The sequence below is a fragment of the Phocoena phocoena genome, chromosome 4 (assembly GCF_963924675.1).
Source record: "Phocoena phocoena chromosome 4, mPhoPho1.1, whole genome shotgun sequence".
NCBI classification, from domain to species: Eukaryota; Metazoa; Chordata; class Mammalia; order Artiodactyla; family Phocoenidae; genus Phocoena; species Phocoena phocoena.
Window position 1 is genome coordinate 135,199,161 of NC_089222.1, and position 20,006 is coordinate 135,219,166.

The following is a 20,006-nucleotide window of genomic DNA, read 5'->3' on the forward strand; positions in this document are numbered from 1 at the left end:
TTAACTTTAGACACCAAATTGAAAATAACTGTTTTTAAACCTTTAGTCTTATAAATAATAGACTTTAAAGTTACAATAAATTCAAAGAAATGTTTAAGACTAGAGCCCATAAAGGGTCAAATAGTAAATATTTTCTGAGGGCCATATAGTCTGTGTTGCAATTACTGAACTCTGCCACTGTAGTATGAAAGCTGCCTTGGACAAGAGACAAATGTGGCCTGGCTATGTCCAGTAAAAACTTACATAAATAGGCAGTTGGCTGTAGGTCATAGTTTGCCTACTTCTGCTCTAAGTAACAGGAAGCTATCAGAGGTTTATAAAGCATAACTGTGGCTGTGTTTCCATAAAACTGTATTTATGGACACTGCAATTTGAATTTTGTATAACTGTCATGTGTCACAGAAACATCACTTTTCCTTTTCTTCCCACGAACATTTAACAATGTAAAAACTATTCTTATTTGGTGGACTGTACAAAAACAGGTAGTAGGAAGATGGGCACAAGAGCAGTAGTTTGCTGACCCCTATTTAAGAAGTTAGTGCAATATGCCAGAAAATTGGTAGAGAAGGCAAAAATCAAATTTGAACACGTCTTGCTTAGTTCTGGCATTTGATCCTGGGCAGGATAGGCAACTATCTCTCAAGCTAACAGTGTGACCCTGGTTAAGTTCTTACTACCTGCAATTCAATTTCTTCACATCTTAAAAGGTGGAATTAAGAGAATTTGTCTTATGAGGCCTTGTAAGAATTGAAATGACATTTACAAACAATTAGTACAATTTCTTACACTCAGCAGTAGTAAATGCTAACCTGGTATATTTTATTTATTACTTTTGCCAAATTGATGCTTTAGGGAGAGAAAGAAATTCTAACAAGAAAACAAAAAGCCAAAGGAATGAATAACTTGTCACATTCATTTACTAATTTTCAGAAGACATGTAATTATGTAGAAGGGAAACTGATAACAGGAAAAACTGAAATCAGTTACTTCTCGTGAGATGCTAGCAATTACATGTTTAAAGAAAAATATAATTTGCTAATATAAAGAAGATTTTTTGAGCACTAACTTCGTGCCAGATGCTATTCTAAATGCTTTTCACGAATTACTTCACTTAATCTTAAGAATTCTGTGAGGCAGATAGGATTACCATGCCCACTTTGCAGATAAATAAGTAAGGCTCAGTTAGGTTATGTAACTTGCTGCAGGTCACATAGATAAGTGGGGATGTAGCCTGGATTCCAACGGAACCAATTTTGCTTCAGATACTCTTTAACACTTGAAAATATGAGGAAGAAAAAAATGACTAAATTATCATCTCGGAGAAAAACACTATTTTAGCTTACTGGAAAAGACTTGCCGCGTGTATCGACATATCTGAAATGAACGTATCTTTAAATTTAGAGAAAACATTTATGTTTAGTTTGAATAAGAGGGTCAGTGAAGGGAAATTATCCTGATTACTGCCGCGGATCTCAGAAATAGGATTAGGACTCAGCCTGAGGGAATCTACACCCAGGAGTGGCTAGGAGGCCGCCAGCCAGCGTTGCCTAGGTTTGAGTTAAGGAGTTAAGACTTCCTAGCTGGGATACCTTGAGGGACTTAACCTTCTTGGGCCTCAGTCATCTAAATGGGTAACACGAGGAGAATTAGAGAGCCAGGAAAAGCCATTTCAAAGGACTTGGTGAATTGGGACTTCCCTGGCGGTCCAGTGGTTAAGACTCTGCGCTTCCACTGCAGGGGGCCTGGATTCCATCCCTAGTCAGGGAACTCAGATACTGCATGCTGTGCAGCATTGCCAAAAAAAAAGAAAACAAAACACAAAGGACTTGGTGAATAAAATAAGGTGGAAACCAACTACAAAATGGGACTAAGTAATCTGCTAGAGACAAAGGATGCAAAATAAGAAAATATGCAATTTAGGTGCATGACCTAAAAAACCTAAGAAAAGCAGAGAGATGCAAAAAGGCCCTGACATCTTACAAAGCAGAGAAAGTGATAGATCCAATGTAAACCTCAGTTAAAACTGAAAAGCACATGGCCAACCCTCACCCACTGCGATTAAAAATGAGGACAATCCCTACCGCCAAACCAGTTCCTACAGTTTCATCCAATTCCTGATAGTAATCCCCAAACCAAACCATAAAAGTACTTTCCTGAAAAGCGGAGGAAACTTACCCACGGACCCAAGGCTGTCTGGGCGCTCGCACTTAGACCCTCGCTGCGCGCTCTGAGCCCACTCTCCCGCCGCGCGCCGGAAGTCGGCCGATGGGATCCGGCGCGCACGCCCCCCGCCCACCCGCCCCGCCCCCGGCTGGCTTCGCTTCCCCATTGGTCGGTGTGGCCAGTGGGCCCCACCGCGAGGTAATCAAGAGTGATTCCCTCCCGCTCTCGGGCGCGGCCTGAACCTCCCCCAGAGCAAAGCTCCCAAGCCCTAGCGAGTTTACAATGTAACACTGTAGTGTCAGGTGCCACGTAACGTCTCTTCGCTTCTTCCAGAGCCTCCTGAGCTCTGAGGAGGGGGAGCACCAAAATGCTTAACCCATGTTCAGCTAATTGTGTGTTGCTCACGAGTCAGGACTGACCAGCTACCGTGCAAAAGTCTCGTGACACGCCTAGCTCCTGACGAGATTAAAATGCACCAAGGTTTGAACACACGTGGTTCAGGACCTCTGGCCTAATGCTAAAACGAAAAAAAAAGCCGAGGCCAATAATAGGATGCCACGGGAGACAGATGGCGGTAAAAACGTATTCTTCGTATGGGGGCAAGCGCTGATTAATGTTTTCCCGGATGGATCTCCCTGCCGAAACTCGGGGCCATCCGGGCCGGTTGGAGGCCCCGGTCAAACACCATGTTGCCCTCCTTGCTCCCTTTCCTCACGGAATTTAATCTAGGGTGTTTAGTGACCAAAATAAACCTCTTAAGGCCCCCAAACACTGTTGAAGACTGACAGCTTAAGCTGACAGTCGCCTCTAGAGACTTCTCCTGTAATGGCGCCTGCGTCAGTCACTAACATGGCGGACATAGTCGTGCGCGGCGCAAACGTCAGCAGCTCTACCCCAGACGCTCAGAAACAGCGGAGGAGAGCGGGGCCGTGCTCACTGATTGGTTCAGAGGCGGAGCGTGCCGGACTGGGCGCTCCCACAGGAGCCAATCAGGACGGCTAGAGACGGAATTGGACGCTGCGCCTCCTCCCGAGGCATGCTGGGAGCCTGGAGGACTAGTGAGGAGGAGTTGAGAGAACGGAGCGGACGCCATGGCGACCAACATCGAGCAGATTTTTAGGTCTTTCGTGGTCAGTAAATTCCGGGAAATTCAACAGGAGCTATCAAGGTAAACGCTTCCCAGGCTCTTCTGCTCCCAAGGGACCGATAGGGTCTCACGTAGCCGTCCGTGGCTCCTTTCTTCAGGGACGCTGTCGTTCCTCGTCTCAGGCCCGGCTACAGCCCCGCCTGGGCCTGGGATCCATTTTCCGGCCCCCCCCCCATCCCCGTCCGCTCCCTCCCTTCCCAGCGAGGAACTTCGCCCTTTCAGAGGTAATCCCAGGCTCCCTCTTCTAGAACCGAGTTAGGATGCTTAGGCTTCTCCCCCGTTTGGTCATCCCCTACCATTTAGCTACTGTAGGCCTGGTTGTCCACCAGGGACGGGCCTAGTTCCTTCCTCAGCTCCTCAGCCGCCGCGGCGCTTCCCCTCCCCCTCTCTGCCTCCGCGGATTTCGCCGGCCGGTGTCTTTAACCGGAAAGGGGTCTAACGGCCGTTTCTTGGGTAATCTTAAATCCGCTTTATTATTGCAAGCTTCAGACCATTTGGGGGTCGGGATCCTTTAATTAGATTATTTGGGTCCTACTGTTCTGTGGCTTCCACCAGGTAGCATTCTAATAGTTTAATAGATTGGAAATTTAAATTAAAACAGCTCAAATTAATGTTAGCTACTTTGACAGAATATTCGAGGTGAGGATGGAAGGGGACTTTGCATTAGTGGTAATTTTTTTAATTTAGCGAAAAGTGGACTTGATGTGAAGCTCTAAATATTTTTGCCGCCCCTGACCCAATTGACATATTTGACCAACACGCTACTTTTGTCATTGCTACTGGTTTACGCTTGCTTCCCCACAATTTGAATGGGAAGAGATTTTCAAAGAAATACTTGCTTACTCAGAAACGAAAATCGCGTGGGTCATGTTGTTATTCAGTGATTGCCTTTTTACTTTGTATAACGTAAATATTTGTTCCGAGTTCAGATGTATTGCTGGTTGTATTTTAAAAGTTGAGAGCAAGAACCAGACGTAACGTGAATTTGAAAATCAGCCGAAAACGCATTTGTAAACTGAGCGCTCAAATTAACATAAGGTTACTGGGGCAATGATACAGTATTGCTGTAATATTTTTCCAGGGTATATTGTTTTTTCATTGGGAAATAGATCCTCTCATTGATTTAGTTGCTTTTTAAAATTTTGTTATATGCTGGTTATTTTTAGGATGATGATAAACGACCTGAGTCGAGAGAATATAATTTTCCTGGAAACTTTTTTATAGTTGCATATATTAAGTAGTTGTGTTTGCTGGTTGTAATGTCTTTTTTCTATACCTTTTAAAATTCCGTTTTTGTATTAGAAGTGTTATTGTCGTGGAAAGTTTAGGAAAAAAAGAGGAAAGAAAATTTCAAAACACCACATGGTTATTGATCTTTATGTTCTTTAATTTTTTCCTTGTGCATACAGATGCACATATTTTGTCAAGTGTGATCATCTTGTTTTGTGTTGGTTGTTTTTTTCATCTATATATTGTGAACACGTTTGTGTTTTATCAGTCTCGGTAGTCTTTGAAACATTTTTCATGGCTCCATAGAATTCTGTTGTAGGATTGTATTGATGGATATTTAGTTGCTTTGAAATTTCCACCCCTTTGCAGCAGTTCAGTAAGCATCCTCATAGCTTTAAGATGATTATTTTGTTATAGACTGACAGGTTTTTTTTTTTTAGCCCTACTTTTCTGATTTTTAAATCGTGGCCTTTTTAGTAAGGTATGCACTGTGAAAGTGCTTAGGAAAAATGTAAAAGAGCTCCAGGAAGAGAGTTTAGAAAGAATATTAGATAAAGCAGTTTATCACTAAGGGAATATTCAGCTTCTTTTCAAATACTATGCTATATATTGTCAGTATCAAAAGAAGTTTTTGATTGTTTGCCATTTTGATGAACTGTAGTTCCTTTTTTTCTCACTTACTTTTATGAACATGAGTTTGGGTGAGGAGACTGACTTTTAGACAGTTTAAGTTATTATATATAGATGGTTGAGTATGAGCTCTGGTTTTGAATACCAGTTTTACCTCTTAATTAGATGTATGATGTACAGCTAGGTTTTTTTGTCTTCTCTGTGCCTCATTTTCCTCATTTGATCAGAACAATAGTGCTGATATTAGAGTTTTGTTAGGATAAATGAGTTTAAAAATGTAGAACCGTGCAGCCCTAATTAATAGTTAATAAATGTTAAATATTGCTATTGTATGATTAATTGTATTAGAAAACCAAATGTTCTTTAATAACACTTGGTTAACTACTGAATTTTTTTGGGGTTTTGACCAGACTTTTATCAGGTAGTGGAGCATAATTGTCGACCCATTTTGCTACCTAAAATTGAAGTTACATTAAGTCAAACGTGCTGTTTAAAGTATTTTTCAAAACAATTTTGTAAATTTACACAAAATAGTACAAAAGACTAAGTAAATGATATGTTTTTATGTCTGTTAAGATTCTTCTGTTCCTGCGAATTGAAAATATGTTAAGTGATTAGTTTACTGTTAATATAAATGAGTTGTTTTACATGATTTTTGATAACTGGGTGAAAATTATGTAAATGTATTCTTCCTTTTCAACATTATGGCATTTCAGCAAGTCTGATCAGTCTAAACCTGATCCAGTGCTACAAGTTACCCTTTTGACTTAATGTGTCGGTGGCTAAAGTTGTGTTCCTTGATACTGCTGATGGTGATTGTGATACATGCACAAGTGTGGCTTTACTGTGGCTTTACTGTGGCTATAGCTTCTACCATAATGTTAGGTCATGTATTTTTCTTTGGTTTTGTGATTGTGATCTTAATAATAATTTTCCTCCCCTGAGATAAAAATGCTGGTTGGGGAGTATTTTGTTAAAAAAAAAAAAAAAAAAAAAAAGATGAGCTTAGAAACCTGTTTGAAAGACTTTTTCTTAACTTTCACAGTTCTGAAAACTTTAATCGTGTGAAAATAAAAATGTACCAACTGTAAGTAGATAGTGTTAAGGAAGCACTTTTGATGGGGAATAGCATCCAAAATAAATAAAAAATGGTGAAGTGTACAAATAAGATTGTTTTAATCAGTTGAGTTACAAATATTAATTTATTATATGGCATGATAAAAATATTAATGAATTTTGGTAACTTTTCTTGTGAAGTGGAAGGAGTGAAGGCCAGCTCAATGGTGAAACAAATACACCTATTGAAGGAAACCAGGCAGGTGATGCAGCTGCTTCTGCCAGGAGCCTACCAAATGAAGAAATAGTTCAGAAGATAGAAGAAGTACTTTCTGGGGTCTTAGATACGGAACTACGATATAAGCCAGGTAAGTTGGAGATAATCAGTTGTCTTGAAAACTTGAAGTTTTTTTTTTAATAGTTAACAGTAGTATTTCTTGATTGCAGGGTATTTAAGATGTTCATTAGATTTAAAACTTCAATAAGTTTAATTTTTAGTTTAATTGATTTACTGAAGACTTTCTTAAGTATTTTTTTGAAAATACAATTGTACTGGAACCATGAGCATCGATGCATTTGTTTACTTTGCTGGTGGAATATAACTATCTTTGTTTGGTTTAGTCTTACAGTGCCTCAGTGCCAGGATTTTGAATGTAGGTTTTCATTGAACAGTTGTATAAATGTCAGTTTTGGAAGGTACAGGAGTCTGGACCATATCTGTAATGATTCTAAAACCCTGGAAGGTTTTATTTTAAAGCTCAAGATTAGAGATGATCTTGTTTTTGTGTTTACTCCTCTTAAAGGTGCAATGAATGGAGAGGAATCATTGCTGGATATTTAGCATTTGGGGAATTGATTAAATAATTGATGCTTAGAAATGAAGGATTTGTGATCAGCCACAAAAATAACAATATTGTTTAGTTTTGTAAATGGGGGGCCATGGTATGGGTTTTGTTTTTTTTTATTTTTAGTATAGAGTATGGTTAAAAAAAATAGCATGGACTGTAGCCTTGCTTAGATTCATGGCTCTAGCAACTTTTTCTTGAAGTATAATGTAGCTAACATTTGGTACATAATAAACAATTAGTGGAAAATGATTAATTTTGCTTTGGAAGAGGTCTTGTCATGTGTTGATTTGCTTTTTCCATAATCTTGGTGACCTGGATTTCCGATCACCTAAGATCACTAAGGTTTATCTAATATGATATTGGCATTAGAGTAAATCTCATCTGGTTGCAAAGTGGATTATAAACCACTTTTTCTTTTAGATATGCAGATTGAAATGTTCTTAAGTTACATGTTAAGGGCTGTACGAATTTCCTTCTCCAAATGACTTTATTATCATTTTTAAAGTAGAAACATTAAAAAAATTACTTCTTAGTAATTTAGAAGAGTATTGGGGGGAAGATGTTATTTTTATTAGAATGCAACATGGGTGAAAATTCATGTTCCATATTTTACATTTGTTGTTCAGACCTTATACTATAAAAGCAATCTCTAGCATTTGCTGAGGGCTTACTTGGTGCCAGGCATTATTCAGTGTACTTTGTATGTTTTAACTGAGTTCGTCCTCTAACTCTGGAAGACAGAGTGTCAGCGGTTTGGCCACGTCTATTCATGTAGTGAGTGGTGAATTGATTCAGTATCCAAAAGCAGACAGTGTGTTCCAGAGCCAGTGCCATGTTGCTTTCTGTATAAATAAGGGTGATAAAATAGTCACAAAAGTTTTTTAACGTGTGTTTTTGTGGAAATTCTTACAGTTAATAATATGGAAGATATTCATCATAACTGTAGTTTAAAACTAATTTGCTGTATAGTGAGAGCTGGAGAAAGTAATTGTTTTAAATGAACTTAGTAAAAACACATCTTAATGTAATTCTAAAAGTTTTTGTAATAAATTAAGAGCTTATTTTTAACCCAGGCTTCAGTTGTAAAAGAAGTATTGGAAAAGTGTCAGTCTTCAGATAACTGGTTTATGGAAAATAGTTTATTTAGTAACCTTTTGTTTAACAAGAAGTGTTATGGTATCTTAACATGGATTGTAAGTTTTGGTTTATACGACTTACCTAAATCTATTTTGGGGGATATTTGACAAAATTAATTTTCCTAAATTTCAGACTTGAAGGAGGCTTCCAGAAAAAGTAGATGTGTGTCTGTACAAACAGATCCTACTGATGAAATACCTACCAAAAAGTCGAAGAAACATAAAAAGCACAAAAATAAAAAGAAGAAAAAGAAGAAAGAAAAGGAAAAAAAGTATAAAAGACAGCCAGAAGAATCTGAATCAAAGCCGAAATCACATCATGATGGGAACGTAGATTTAGAATCAGATTCCTTTTTGAAGTTTGATTCTGAACCTTCAGAAATGGCACTGGAGCATCCTGTGAGAGCGTTCGGCCTATCTGACACCAGTGAGTCTCCTGCACTTGTGCTAGAACCTCCTGTAGTATCTATGGAGGTATTAGAGCCACACACCTTAGAAATTCTGAAGCCAGCTACAAAAACTGCAGAACTGTCAGTTGCATCTACATCAGTAGTTTCAGTGCAGTCAGAGCAGTCTGTAGCAGTAATGCTGGAACCATCCACAACAAAGATTCTGGATTCCTTTGCAACAGCACCAGTGCCTACTACAACAGTAGTGCTAAAGTCATCTGAGCCGGTTGTAACAATGTCAGTGGAGTGTCAGGTGAAGCCTGGGCTGAAATCTTTGGAGAGCACACCTCCAGAGCCATCAAAGATCATGTTGTTAGAGCCTCCAGTAGCAAAAGTGCTAGAGCCATCAGAAACCCTTGTGTCATCAGAGACACCTACTCAGGTGCACCCTGAGCCAAGCACATCAACAACAATGGATTTTCCAGAGTCATCGGCAACTGAAGTGCTAAGATTGCCAGAGCAGCCTGTAGAAGTACCATCGGAGATTGCAGATTCATCCATGACAAGACCGCAGGAGATGCTGGAGCTGCCCAAGACCACAGCGTTGGAGCTGCAGGAGTCGTCGGTGGCCTCAGCGATGGAGTTGCCGGGGCCACCTGCGACCTCCATGCTGGAGTTGCAGGGGCCCCCTGTGACTCCAGTGCTGGAGTTACCTGGGCCCTCTGCTACCCCGGTGCCAGAGTTGCCAGGGCCCCTTTCTACCCCAGTGCCTGAGTTGCTAGGGCCCCCTGCGACAGCAGTGCCTGAGTTGCCGGGGCCCTCTGTGACGTCAGTGCCACAGTTGTCGCAGGAATTGCCAGGGCTTCCAGCACCATCCATGGGGTTGGAGCCACCACAGGAGGTACCAGAGCCACCTGTGATGGCACAGGAGTTGCCAGGGCTGCCTGTGGTGACAGCAGCAGTAGAGCTGCCAGGGCAGCCTGTGGTTACAGTAGCAATGGAGTTGACCGAACAACCTGTGACGACGACAGAGTTGGAGCAGCCTGTGGGGATGACAACGGTGGAACATCCTGGGCAGCCTGAGGTGACGACGGCAACAGGGTTGCTGGGGCAGCCTGAGGCAGCAATGGTGCTGGAGTTGCCAGGACAGCCAGTGGCAACGACAGCGCTGGAGTTGCCAGGGCAGTCTTCGGTGACTGGGGTGCCAGAGTTGCCAGGGCTGCCTTCGGCAACTAGGGCACTGGAGTTGTCGGGGCAGCCTGTGGCAACTGGGGCACTGGAGTTGCCTGGGCAGCTCATGGCAGCTGGGGCACTGGAGTTCTCGGGGCAGTCTGGGGCAGCTGGAGCACTGGAGCTTTTGGGGCAGCCTTTGGCAACAGGGGTGCTGGAGTTGCCAGGGCAGCCTGGGGCGCCAGAGTTGCCTGGGCAGCCTGTGGCAACTGTGGCGCTGGAGATCTCTGTTCAGTCTGTGGTGACAACAACGGAGCTGTCAACGATGACCGTGTCGCAGTCCCTGGAGGTGCCCTCGACGACAGCGCTGGAGTCGTATAATACGGTAGCACAGGAGCTGCCTACTACATTAGTGGGGGAGACTTCTGTAACAGTAGGAGTGGATCCCTTGATGGCCCAGGAATCCCATATGTTAGCTTCTAACACCATGGAGACCCATATGTTAGCATCCAACACCATGGACTCCCAAATGCTAGCGTCCAACACCATGGACTCCCAGATGCTAGCGTCCAACACCATGGACTCCCAGATGTTAGCCTCTAGCACCATGGACTCCCAGATGTTAGCAACTAGCTCCATGGACTCCCAGATGTTAGCAACCAGCTCCATGGACTCCCAGATGTTAGCAACCAGCTCCATGGACTCCCAGATGTTAGCAACCAGCTCCATGGACTCCCAGATGTTAGCAACCAGCTCCATGGACTCCCAGATGTTAGCAACCAGCTCCATGGACTCCCAGATGTTAGCAACCAGCTCCATGGACTCCCAGATGTTAGCAACCAGCACCATGGACTCCCAGATGTTAGCAACCAGCTCCATGGACTCCCAGATGTTAGCCACTAGCTCTATGGATTCCCAGATGTTAGCATCTGGTACTATGGACTCTCAGATGTTAGCTTCCGGCACCATGGATGCTCAGATGTTAGCGTCTGGTACCATGGATGCTCAGATGTTAGCATCTAGTACCCAAGATTCTGCTATGTTGGGTTCAAAATCTCCTGATCCCTACAGGTTAGCTCAGGATCCTTACAGGTTAGCTCAAGATCCCTATAGGTTAGGTCATGACCCTTATAGGCTAGGTCATGATGCCTACAGGTTAGGGCAAGACCCCTATAGATTAGGCCATGATCCTTACAGACTAACTCCTGATCCCTATAGGATGTCACCTAGACCCTATAGGATAGCACCCAGGTCCTATAGAATAGCTCCCAGGCCATATAGGTTAGCACCTAGACCCCTGATGTTAGCATCTAGACGTTCTATGATGATGTCCTATGCTGCAGAACGTTCCATGATGTCATCTTACGAACGCTCTATGATGTCTTATGAGCGGTCTATGATGTCCCCTATGGCTGAACGCTCTATGATGTCAGCCTATGAGCGCTCTATGATGTCAGCTTATGAGCGCTCTATGATGTCCCCTATGGCTGAGCGCTCTATGATGTCAGCTTATGAACGCTCTATGATGTCAGCTTACGAGCGCTCCATGATGTCCCCGATGGCTGACCGATCTATGATGTCCATGGGTGCTGACCGGTCTATGATGTCTTCATACTCTGCTGCTGACCGGTCTATGATGTCATCGTACTCTGCAGCTGATCGATCTATGATGTCATCTTATACTGCTGATCGTTCAATGATGTCTATGGCAGCTGATTCTTACACCGATTCTTATACTGATACATATACGGAGGCATATATGGTGCCACCTTTGCCTCCTGAAGAGCCTCCAACAATGCCACCATTGCCACCTGAAGAGCCACCAATGACACCGCCATTGCCTCCTGAGGAACCACCAGAGGGTCCAGCATTACCCACTGAGCAGTCAGCATTAACAGCTGAAAATACTTGGCCTACTGAGGTGCCAGCATTACCTCCTGAAGAGTCTGTGTCGCTGCCTGAACCTCCTGTGACTCAAAGTGAGATTTCAGAGCCTTCAGCAGTGCTTGCTAATTATTCAGCATCAGCATCAGAGCCTTCAATGTTAGCATCAGAGGCTTCCATGACTGTTCCAGAACCACCACTGGAGCCAGAGTCTTTGGTCACATCAACACCTGTAGAGTCTGCTGCTGTAGCAGAAGAGCATGAAATTATTCCAGAAAGACCGGTGACTTACATGGTGTCGGAAACTCCCACAACATCAGGTGAACCGACTGTGTTAACATCAGAGCCTTCTGTTATGTCAGAGGCAGCAGAAACTTTTGATTCCATGAGGGCTTCAGGACATGTTGCCTCAGAGTTATCTGTGTCCCTGCTGGAGGCAGCAGTACCTATTCCAGAGCCATCCCAGAGCACTGTAGATCTGCCAGCCATGGCTGTCTCAGAGCTACCAGCTGTGGCTGTCCCAGAGCAACCAGCTGGAATTGTCTCAGAGCCACCAGCCATGGCTGTTCCAGAGCCACAGGCTGAGGCTGTGCCAGACCCAGCAGCTGTGGCTGTCCAGGACCCACCAGCTGAGGCTGTCCCAGAGCCCCTGGCCTTGTCTGAGCCAGAGCATATTACCGTTCCTGTGCCAGTTGTTTCTGCCCTGGAGCCTACTGTGCCTGTCCTGGAACCAGCGATGTCAGTCCTTCAACCTAACGTGATTGTTTCAGAACCATCTATTTGTGTCCAAGAATCCACTGTGACAATTTCAGAGCCTCCTGTCACTCTCTCAGAGCAGACTCAAGTAATACCAACTGAGATGGTTTTAGAGTCTACATCAATGATACTGGAGTCTAACGTTATAAAAGGAATGAATTTACTATCTGGCGATCAAAATCTTGCCCCAGAGATTAGCATGCAGGAGATTCCCATGCATTCAGACGAAGAGCCACATGCTGAAGGACACCTGAAGAATGATTCTTATGAAACTGAAAGTGGTATGAATATAGACCTTAATATAAATAATCACTTAATTGCTAAAGAGATGGAACATAACACAGTATCTGCTGCCAGCAGTGGTGCTGTTGGTGAAACTGGTGAAGAGAAAATTTTGCCCACCAATGAGACTAAACAATGCACAGTATTGGATACCTGTCCTACTGTTAGTGAAACTGATGTAGGAGGGACTCTGTCTTCTACTGGTTCCCTTGCTCTTGAACCTGATGCAGTGGGAACTGGTAAGGGTCTTGAATTTGCCACAGCATCTGCTTTCAGTTCAATTAGTAAATATGATGTTGAAGTATCGTTAACTACTCAAGATACTGAACATGACATGGTAATTTCCACCAGCCCCAGTGGTGGTAGTGAAGCTGACATAGAGGGACCTTTACCTGCTAAAGACATTCATCCTGATATACCAGCTAATAATAACTTTGTCAGTAAGGATGCAGAAGGATCATTACCTATACAGGAGAGTGACCAGACATTAGCAGTGGCTCTCAGTCCTAAAGAAAGTAGTGGAGAAGATAAAGAAGTACCTCTCCCTACTAAAGAGATACTGTCTGATTCAGGATTTTCTGCCAACATTGATGATATTAATGAAGCTGATTTAGTGAGACCATTACTTCCTAAGGACATGGAACGTCTTACAAGCCTTAGAGCTGGTATTGAAGGACCTTTACTTGCAAGTGAAGTTGAACGGGATAAATCTGCTGCCAGTCCAGTTGTACTTAGTATACCAGAAAGAGCTTCAGAGTCATCTTCAGAGGAAAAAGATGATTATGAAATTTTTGTAAAAGTTAAGGACACACATGAAAAAAGCAAGAAAAATAAGAACCGTGACAAAGGTGAGAAAGAGAAGAAAAGGGACTCTTCGTTAAGATCTCGAAGTAAGCGTTCCAAGTCTTCTGAACACAAATCGCGAAAGCGCACCAGTGAATCTCGTTCTAGGGCAAGGAAGAGATCATCGAAGTCCAAGTCTCATCGCTCTCAAACACGTTCACGGTCACGATCAAGACGCAGGAGGAGGAGCAGCAGGTCAAGATCAAAGTCTAGAGGAAGGCGATCTGTATCAAAAGAGAAGCGCAAAAGATCGCCAAAGCACAGATCCAAGTCCAGGGAAAGAAAAAGAAAAAGATCAAGCTCCAGGGATAACCGGAAAACAGGTAGAGCTCGGAGTCGCACCCCAAGCCGTCGGAGCCGGAGTCACACTCCGAGTCGTCGAAGAAGATCTAGATCTGGGGGAAGAAGGAGCTTCAGCATCTCCCCGAGCCGACGGAGCCGCACCCCCAGCCGAAGGAGTCGCACCCCCAGCCGAAGGAGTCGCACCCCGAGCCGACGGAGCCGCACCCCGAGCCGACGGAGCCGCACCCCGAGCCGACGGAGCCGCACCCCGAGCCGTCGGAGAAGATCAAGATCTGTGGTAAGAAGACGAAGCTTCAGTATATCACCAGTCAGATTAAGGCGATCACGAACACCCTTGAGAAGAAGATTTAGCAGGTCTCCCATCCGCCGTAAACGATCCAGGTCTTCTGAAAGAGGCAGATCACCTAAACGTCTGACGGATCTGAGTGAGTCATTTAAAAATTTAATGGTATTAGAGAATGATTTAAAGCTGAGTTTTTTTCTGTGAGTCATATGGAATATTTGGGGTTATTGGTTTAGGATAAATATTTCTATCTTTAAATTTTTGTAGTTAGGTTAGCTTCTGTTTAGAAAATGTAGGAATAAGTACATTTGTAATTAGCGTTTAAAAGACCTGCTTTGGAGTGAATTAGAACCAAGGTATTTCCATATTTGAATGCTTTCTTTTTGCTTTAACCATATTCCATAACTAAAAATGGCAGGTAGAAGTCCAGTTAAAGACAAGGCTAGTATCTGCTCAGGTTGTTATTGTATGTATTCCAACATAAATTCTTGCAGATAAGCCTAAAATCAAATGTTTCTTTTTTAATAAGTTACATGTCTTAAACTGGCAATACAGTACTGTTAAATGTTTGTGAAAATAATTCTGATTGGTATAATGGGTGATGGAAGTGAGTAGGGAATTTTGCATATGGGGAGTTAAAGTGATTTCAGTCTGCCTTTTAAAAGATGAAGTGTTCTAATTTCTCCTAATTTTAAAAAGTGTGCAGAGGTGATTAAAACTTGATGGATCATGCGTGACTACCTGTAATAATAATGGATAATTTATCATTATCCCAGTGGATTGGACATTTCCAGGTCAGAGTTGTCTAAAGAAAAAGATCTTAACAGAACCGTAAGGGAGAATGCATTCAGTTCAACAAATGTTTCTGAGTTCTTTTTTTATTCAAAGCAAAAAACAGTATATAATTCCTGGAGTGATAACAAGTTAGTACAACAGACACAGATAAAATGCATATATGTCTCTTTTACCAAATAGTAAAACTGCCAGAAAGAGTAGAATGTGATGATTGCTGTAATTACTGGTATAGATTAGGTACTTTGGGAGCACGGTGGAGAGGATGTTAAATTCTGACTTAAGACTTGTTACTTTGAAGAGGTGGCAGTTTTGAACTTGGGCTCAAAGAGTGATTTAAAATGTTGTCCGAGATTAGAAGGAAAGTAAGGGGCGTGATAGTTGTGGAAAATAAAGTAGGTTTGGGCAGGTGTGTGTCTTAATGTGTGTGGCAGAGTGATCATTATAGTTGTGTAGTCTAGCTATTTTGTATAGTGTTTGAATGGTAAGCTAAATGTGGACTTAATTCTTTTTTAAATATGGGGCATTTGTTTTGAAACTTTGAGCCAAAGAGTGATTTCATCACAGCTGTAAGTTAGGGCAGAAAATTGATGCCTTTAATTTTGTTAGCATATGAAACATTAGATAATACAAAATGTACAGCCTTTTAGGAAAACTGCTTCTTATATTTTCCTCTTGCAGATAAGGCTCAGTTACTTGAAATAGCCAAAGCTAATGCAGCTGCCATGTGTGCTAAGGCTGGTGTTCCTTTACCGCCAAACCTAAAGCCTGCACCTCCACCTTCAATAGAAGAGAAAGTTGCTAAAAAATCAGGAGGAGCTACTATAGAAGAACTAACTGAGGTAAGCTAGACAGAATTTGTCATTTTTAAATGGATTATTCCAGTGATGTTGACTCTGGAGCGTGCCAAAACCCGAATTGTGGGCTGAACTGATAATGGCTGGCACCGAGTGGCCAAAACCCGAAATACAGACGTGGCAGCGGCAGAAGCTCTATTTAGCAGGCCATTATCCGGGATGGCTAAGCTCCGCTAGCTAAAAGTTACTTCCCATTACTTTTGCTTTCCAGTTTTAGAAGCCAAACTGACTGAGGAGTGGGACGGTTCGTTTGAATGGAGGAGGTGTTGAGTGAGCAACACGCAGAAGCTCGCCTACAGTTTCGTTTCCATTCACGACGTGTTCACTGATCGCCACGAGTGTACTGCATATACGCAAAGACACAGACAATCTTCAGAAATGATCTTTTGCCACCGGAGCTTGGAAATTAATGAGAATAGCTGGCCATTGCCTGAAAGGAACTTCTTTCGCATCAACATTTCGGGTTTTGGCTGTTTGGTACCAGCCATTGGTGATAATGGCTGGCCATTATCAGTTCTTCCTGCGGTTCGGGTTTTGGCAGTAACATATATATTTTAAACACACTTATTTTTGTTTTTAACAATTTGATCTTTTCAATTGAGGCTTTTTTTTTTTGTCTTTATTTTATTAAAAAAATTTTTTTTTGGAGGACGCTGAAATATTGCTGCTAGGATCCAGAAATACCACATTGTTTCAGATATTGAAACTTGTTATTGGCTAGCCTTATGCCAGCCTGCCACTGTCAATATATTCTGTTCCCCTTGGTTACAAGCTTGGTATATTCTGTGTTTTTGGCTAAATGAGCTTTTTATCCTATTAAAATATTTTCAATTGATAAGGGATATGACAGATTCTACTGCTAGTATAGAGACATGTCCACCCAAATTTACTCTGACCTTTTTATAAAGCCAGGTAATGGAGTCGGTTCCTTTGCTTCTCAAGGCGGAATTGACTTTGCTTTATGTGTCAGACCTCATCAATTGCACCCTCCCCATCATGCCTTACATTGCATTCTTGAGTTCTGTTCCTTTAGATAACCTACAAAACATTTATGGAAAGACATGCTATCATCTAACCCAGTTGCAAGTGTTTGAGATTTTATTTAGCCATACATTTGGGGATCATATAGTTTCTTAATCTGTTTCCTTACTTAGATTTATTACAGTATGAATTACAATTTTTTTTTAAGTTTAAGGACCTAGTGAAGGCTTCTGTTGCTTGCTTATCAAATCCAAGCTCCTTATCCAAAACCTTGTGAACACTTAGTGTTTCCCTTTATATTTTAGCCTCATCTTCAGCCCTCTGTCCCTTCTAATAAGTTTTTTCTCACCTCTTTACCACTACCTGACTAGGGTGACTTTCTTTTCCTTTCCCTGCTAATCCTTGTTCTTAACTATGAAAATCTGGCTTAGAACTCTGCAAGGAATATTCCTTGATTATCAGATTCTGCCTGATTCTGTTCTCTTAAGCTTTTGTTCTTTGAGCACTTATGTACTCAGTTTGTATTATATCAGTTTGCACTTGTTAATTGTGTTGCTCTGTAAAAGCGTTCCTCAATTATCTCATGTGTATGTATTCCGTCTATTGAACTAGATTGTAAGCTCCTTGAGAGCAGGGACCATGTCTTTTACTTTATTTTTTTTTGTATTCCCTGGACAGTGCCCAGTACAGTGCTCTGCACATAGTAGGTGCTCAATAAATGTTGTTAACTGACTGACCAGCTAGAGTGTGTTTAAATAGTAACCAGTAAGCTAAGTTACGTATCTGTAACCTATCGTTAATCTTGTTTTACTTTTGAAAATTGATATTATGTGGTTTTGATTCTTTTAAGAAATTACATGTTACTCTGCATAAAGTGTAAGGTTTATCTTTTGTTTGTTTTTACTTTTTTAAGAAATGCAAACAGATTGCACAGAGTAAAGAAGATGATGATGTAATAGTGAATAAACCTCATGTTTCGGATGAAGAGGAAGAAGAACCTCCTTTTTATCATCATCCTTTTAAACTCAGTGAACCCAAACCCATTTTTTTCAATCTGAATGTGAGTATTAGTGTTTCTAGACTAGTGAAACAGCACAACTTGTAGAACTGTTTAAGTAAAATTCAAATGGAATTTAGTTTTTAATTTAGGTTAAATACTATGTGAAATAATGAACAAAGTCATTTTCAGATTATGTTGAACATCTATTGAGTTTTAATTAAGAAAAACATTATTTTTTAGATTGCTGCAGCAAAGCCAACTCCACCAAAAAGCCAGGTAACATTAACAAAAGAATTCCCTGTGTCATCTGGATCTCAACATCGGAAAAAAGAAGCAGATAGTGTTTATGGAGAATGGGTTCCTGTAGAGAAAAATGGTGAAGAAAACAAAGATGATGATAATGTTTTCAGCAGCAGTTTGCCCTCTGAGGTAAGTAAAAGGAATATTATGTATTTTTTTCCTTTTATATACCTGAATCTGCATTTTATTGTTATTTTATATCTGATTTGGATTCTGTTTCACTCTTCTTAGGGCCGGGTTAAACGGCAGGGCCGGGTTAGACGACAGATGAAACAACCCGCAGCTTCTCATTTGACAGTAACTCGATGCAATTCACTTTGTGGAACCAAGCCACAAAGTGAAAAGCATCGAATTGCAGAGAACAGTGTTATCACATCCCTACCCAACATTGGGCCCTCCTTGCACTTGTGGGAAGGTAGCCCAAGGTACAACTATTTAGCTTCCCGTTTTGCTTCAAGGCTCTATAGCTCTAGATTTTGGTGGTAGCAAATTTATTGGGTGGAGGGATTGAGCAGAGAGAGGCAGATCCTCAGGTTCAACACAAGAACTGGATTGGAAAAGGCGTTGTAGGCTGATGTGAGCATCTTGGATACATAGCCCATTGCCCTTAAATAATGGTTTCTATTTCTCTGGGTTGTTTGTCAGATAGCCTTTAATTTTAATTATTTTCCCTTCCCTATGCTACCTTGGCCCTTTGGATTCTTGTGTTTAACCTAATGTTCAGCCTTGGTACTCCATTTCCCTTCTCCTTCCCCTTTTTGCTACTATTAAAAGTTGGAGAAGTGGAATTCACACCTTGAAATTTCCAGGAGGCTATAGTTGTATCTTGTCAAAATGACGCGGTAATAATGCCAAGTGTCAAAACAGCCCCATTAAAATGCCGCCTGATTAAATAATGTGCTGCTAAATATAGTGCACATGAAAACAGCAAGACTGTATATATATGTAAATATATATATATATATCTGTATCTTTGTATGTATCTCTGTATCTGTACCTTTGCTGTATCTTTTAATAAACAGTTTACTTTTATTTAACTTGTTGTGCAAAATCACGCTTGGGGGATCTGGGAGGGTGGAGACTTACTAGGGGGGTGGGAGTTTTAAATGATACCATAGACTAGTCATCACCTCTTGCCCTTCGTTTCCAAAGCCCAGACATTTGTCCAAGGACTGGATTAGATATCTGATGCCCTTACAACGTAGGAATTCTTCCCCAGTTCCTTTCCTTGCGGTTCTGGGATATGTGGGTCAGAGAGACCTGTACTCTTCACATACAGGTTCACTTTATTGGCCATATCATCGTCGTCCAATAAACACCTCTGATAATACAAATAAACGAATTCTGTTTATAAAGTTAAAAGTGAACAGAACCCAAATCAGAAACTTTGATAGTATTTTTTTTCCCCTGGGCTATTCACAGGTGACATTTTCACTGTGGTTTTCTTTTTACCTGTGGCATTTGAAAAGAGAGTGAGTTATATACAATGAAGCTGGACATAACTAGCCAGTGCAACTTACAGTCACTGTTGATGATCTATATTTACATGGGGGTCAACAATTGAAGCAAGTTATACCATCACCAGTGAGGGAGAGGATAGATAGCTTGTTGGGACAGTTTTTAGTGAAGCCAGTTGAGTAGCTCAGTTGCTAATTCCCAAATCAAGCTACCTGCACATTTCAAGAGGGAAAGGTTAACTGACATTTGTAACTGACTTAAATCTTGTAGAGGCTGAATATAAACCATGGTGAGAGGGCTGAACAGACTGACTTAGAAATTCTGATACATACGCTTTTAGTAATTTCTTGAAGATTAAGCAATTAACAGAAAAAAAACATAAGGGAATTATTTATGTGAGAAAAATTTTCCAACAGAGTGAAGCCCTATAAATATTGCAAAATTCCAAGGGATTTTCCTGGGAAGATAAGTGACCATAACTATTTTGACTTCAGTTGA

The 20,006-nt window shown here is 41.6% G+C and overlaps 1 protein-coding gene across 5 annotated transcripts in view; it reads left to right on the forward strand.

The window, feature by feature from the left end:
- Positions 1 to 3,138: 3,138 nt before the first annotated feature.
- SON (SON DNA and RNA binding protein) overlaps positions 3,139 to 20,006 on the forward strand; it is a 31,183-nt gene continuing 14,315 nt past the window's right edge. For 2 of the 5 annotated variants that reach the window (XM_065876863.1, XM_065876862.1), the window contains exons 1-6: positions 3,139 to 3,331; positions 6,428 to 6,594; positions 8,344 to 14,262; positions 15,594 to 15,754; positions 17,664 to 17,810; positions 17,991 to 18,179. In XM_065876863.1, coding sequence (XP_065732935.1) covers positions 3,255 to 3,331; positions 6,428 to 6,594; positions 8,344 to 14,262; positions 15,594 to 15,754; positions 17,664 to 17,810; positions 17,991 to 18,179 — 6,660 coding nt within the window. In that variant the 5' untranslated portion in view covers positions 3,139 to 3,254. Of the gene's footprint in view, positions 3,332 to 6,427; positions 6,595 to 8,343; positions 14,263 to 15,593; positions 15,755 to 15,980; positions 17,487 to 17,663; positions 17,811 to 17,990; positions 18,180 to 18,281; positions 18,537 to 20,006 lie in introns of those variants that run through there. The other 3 variants (XM_065876864.1, XM_065876865.1, XM_065876866.1) reach the window with 3 other exon arrangements.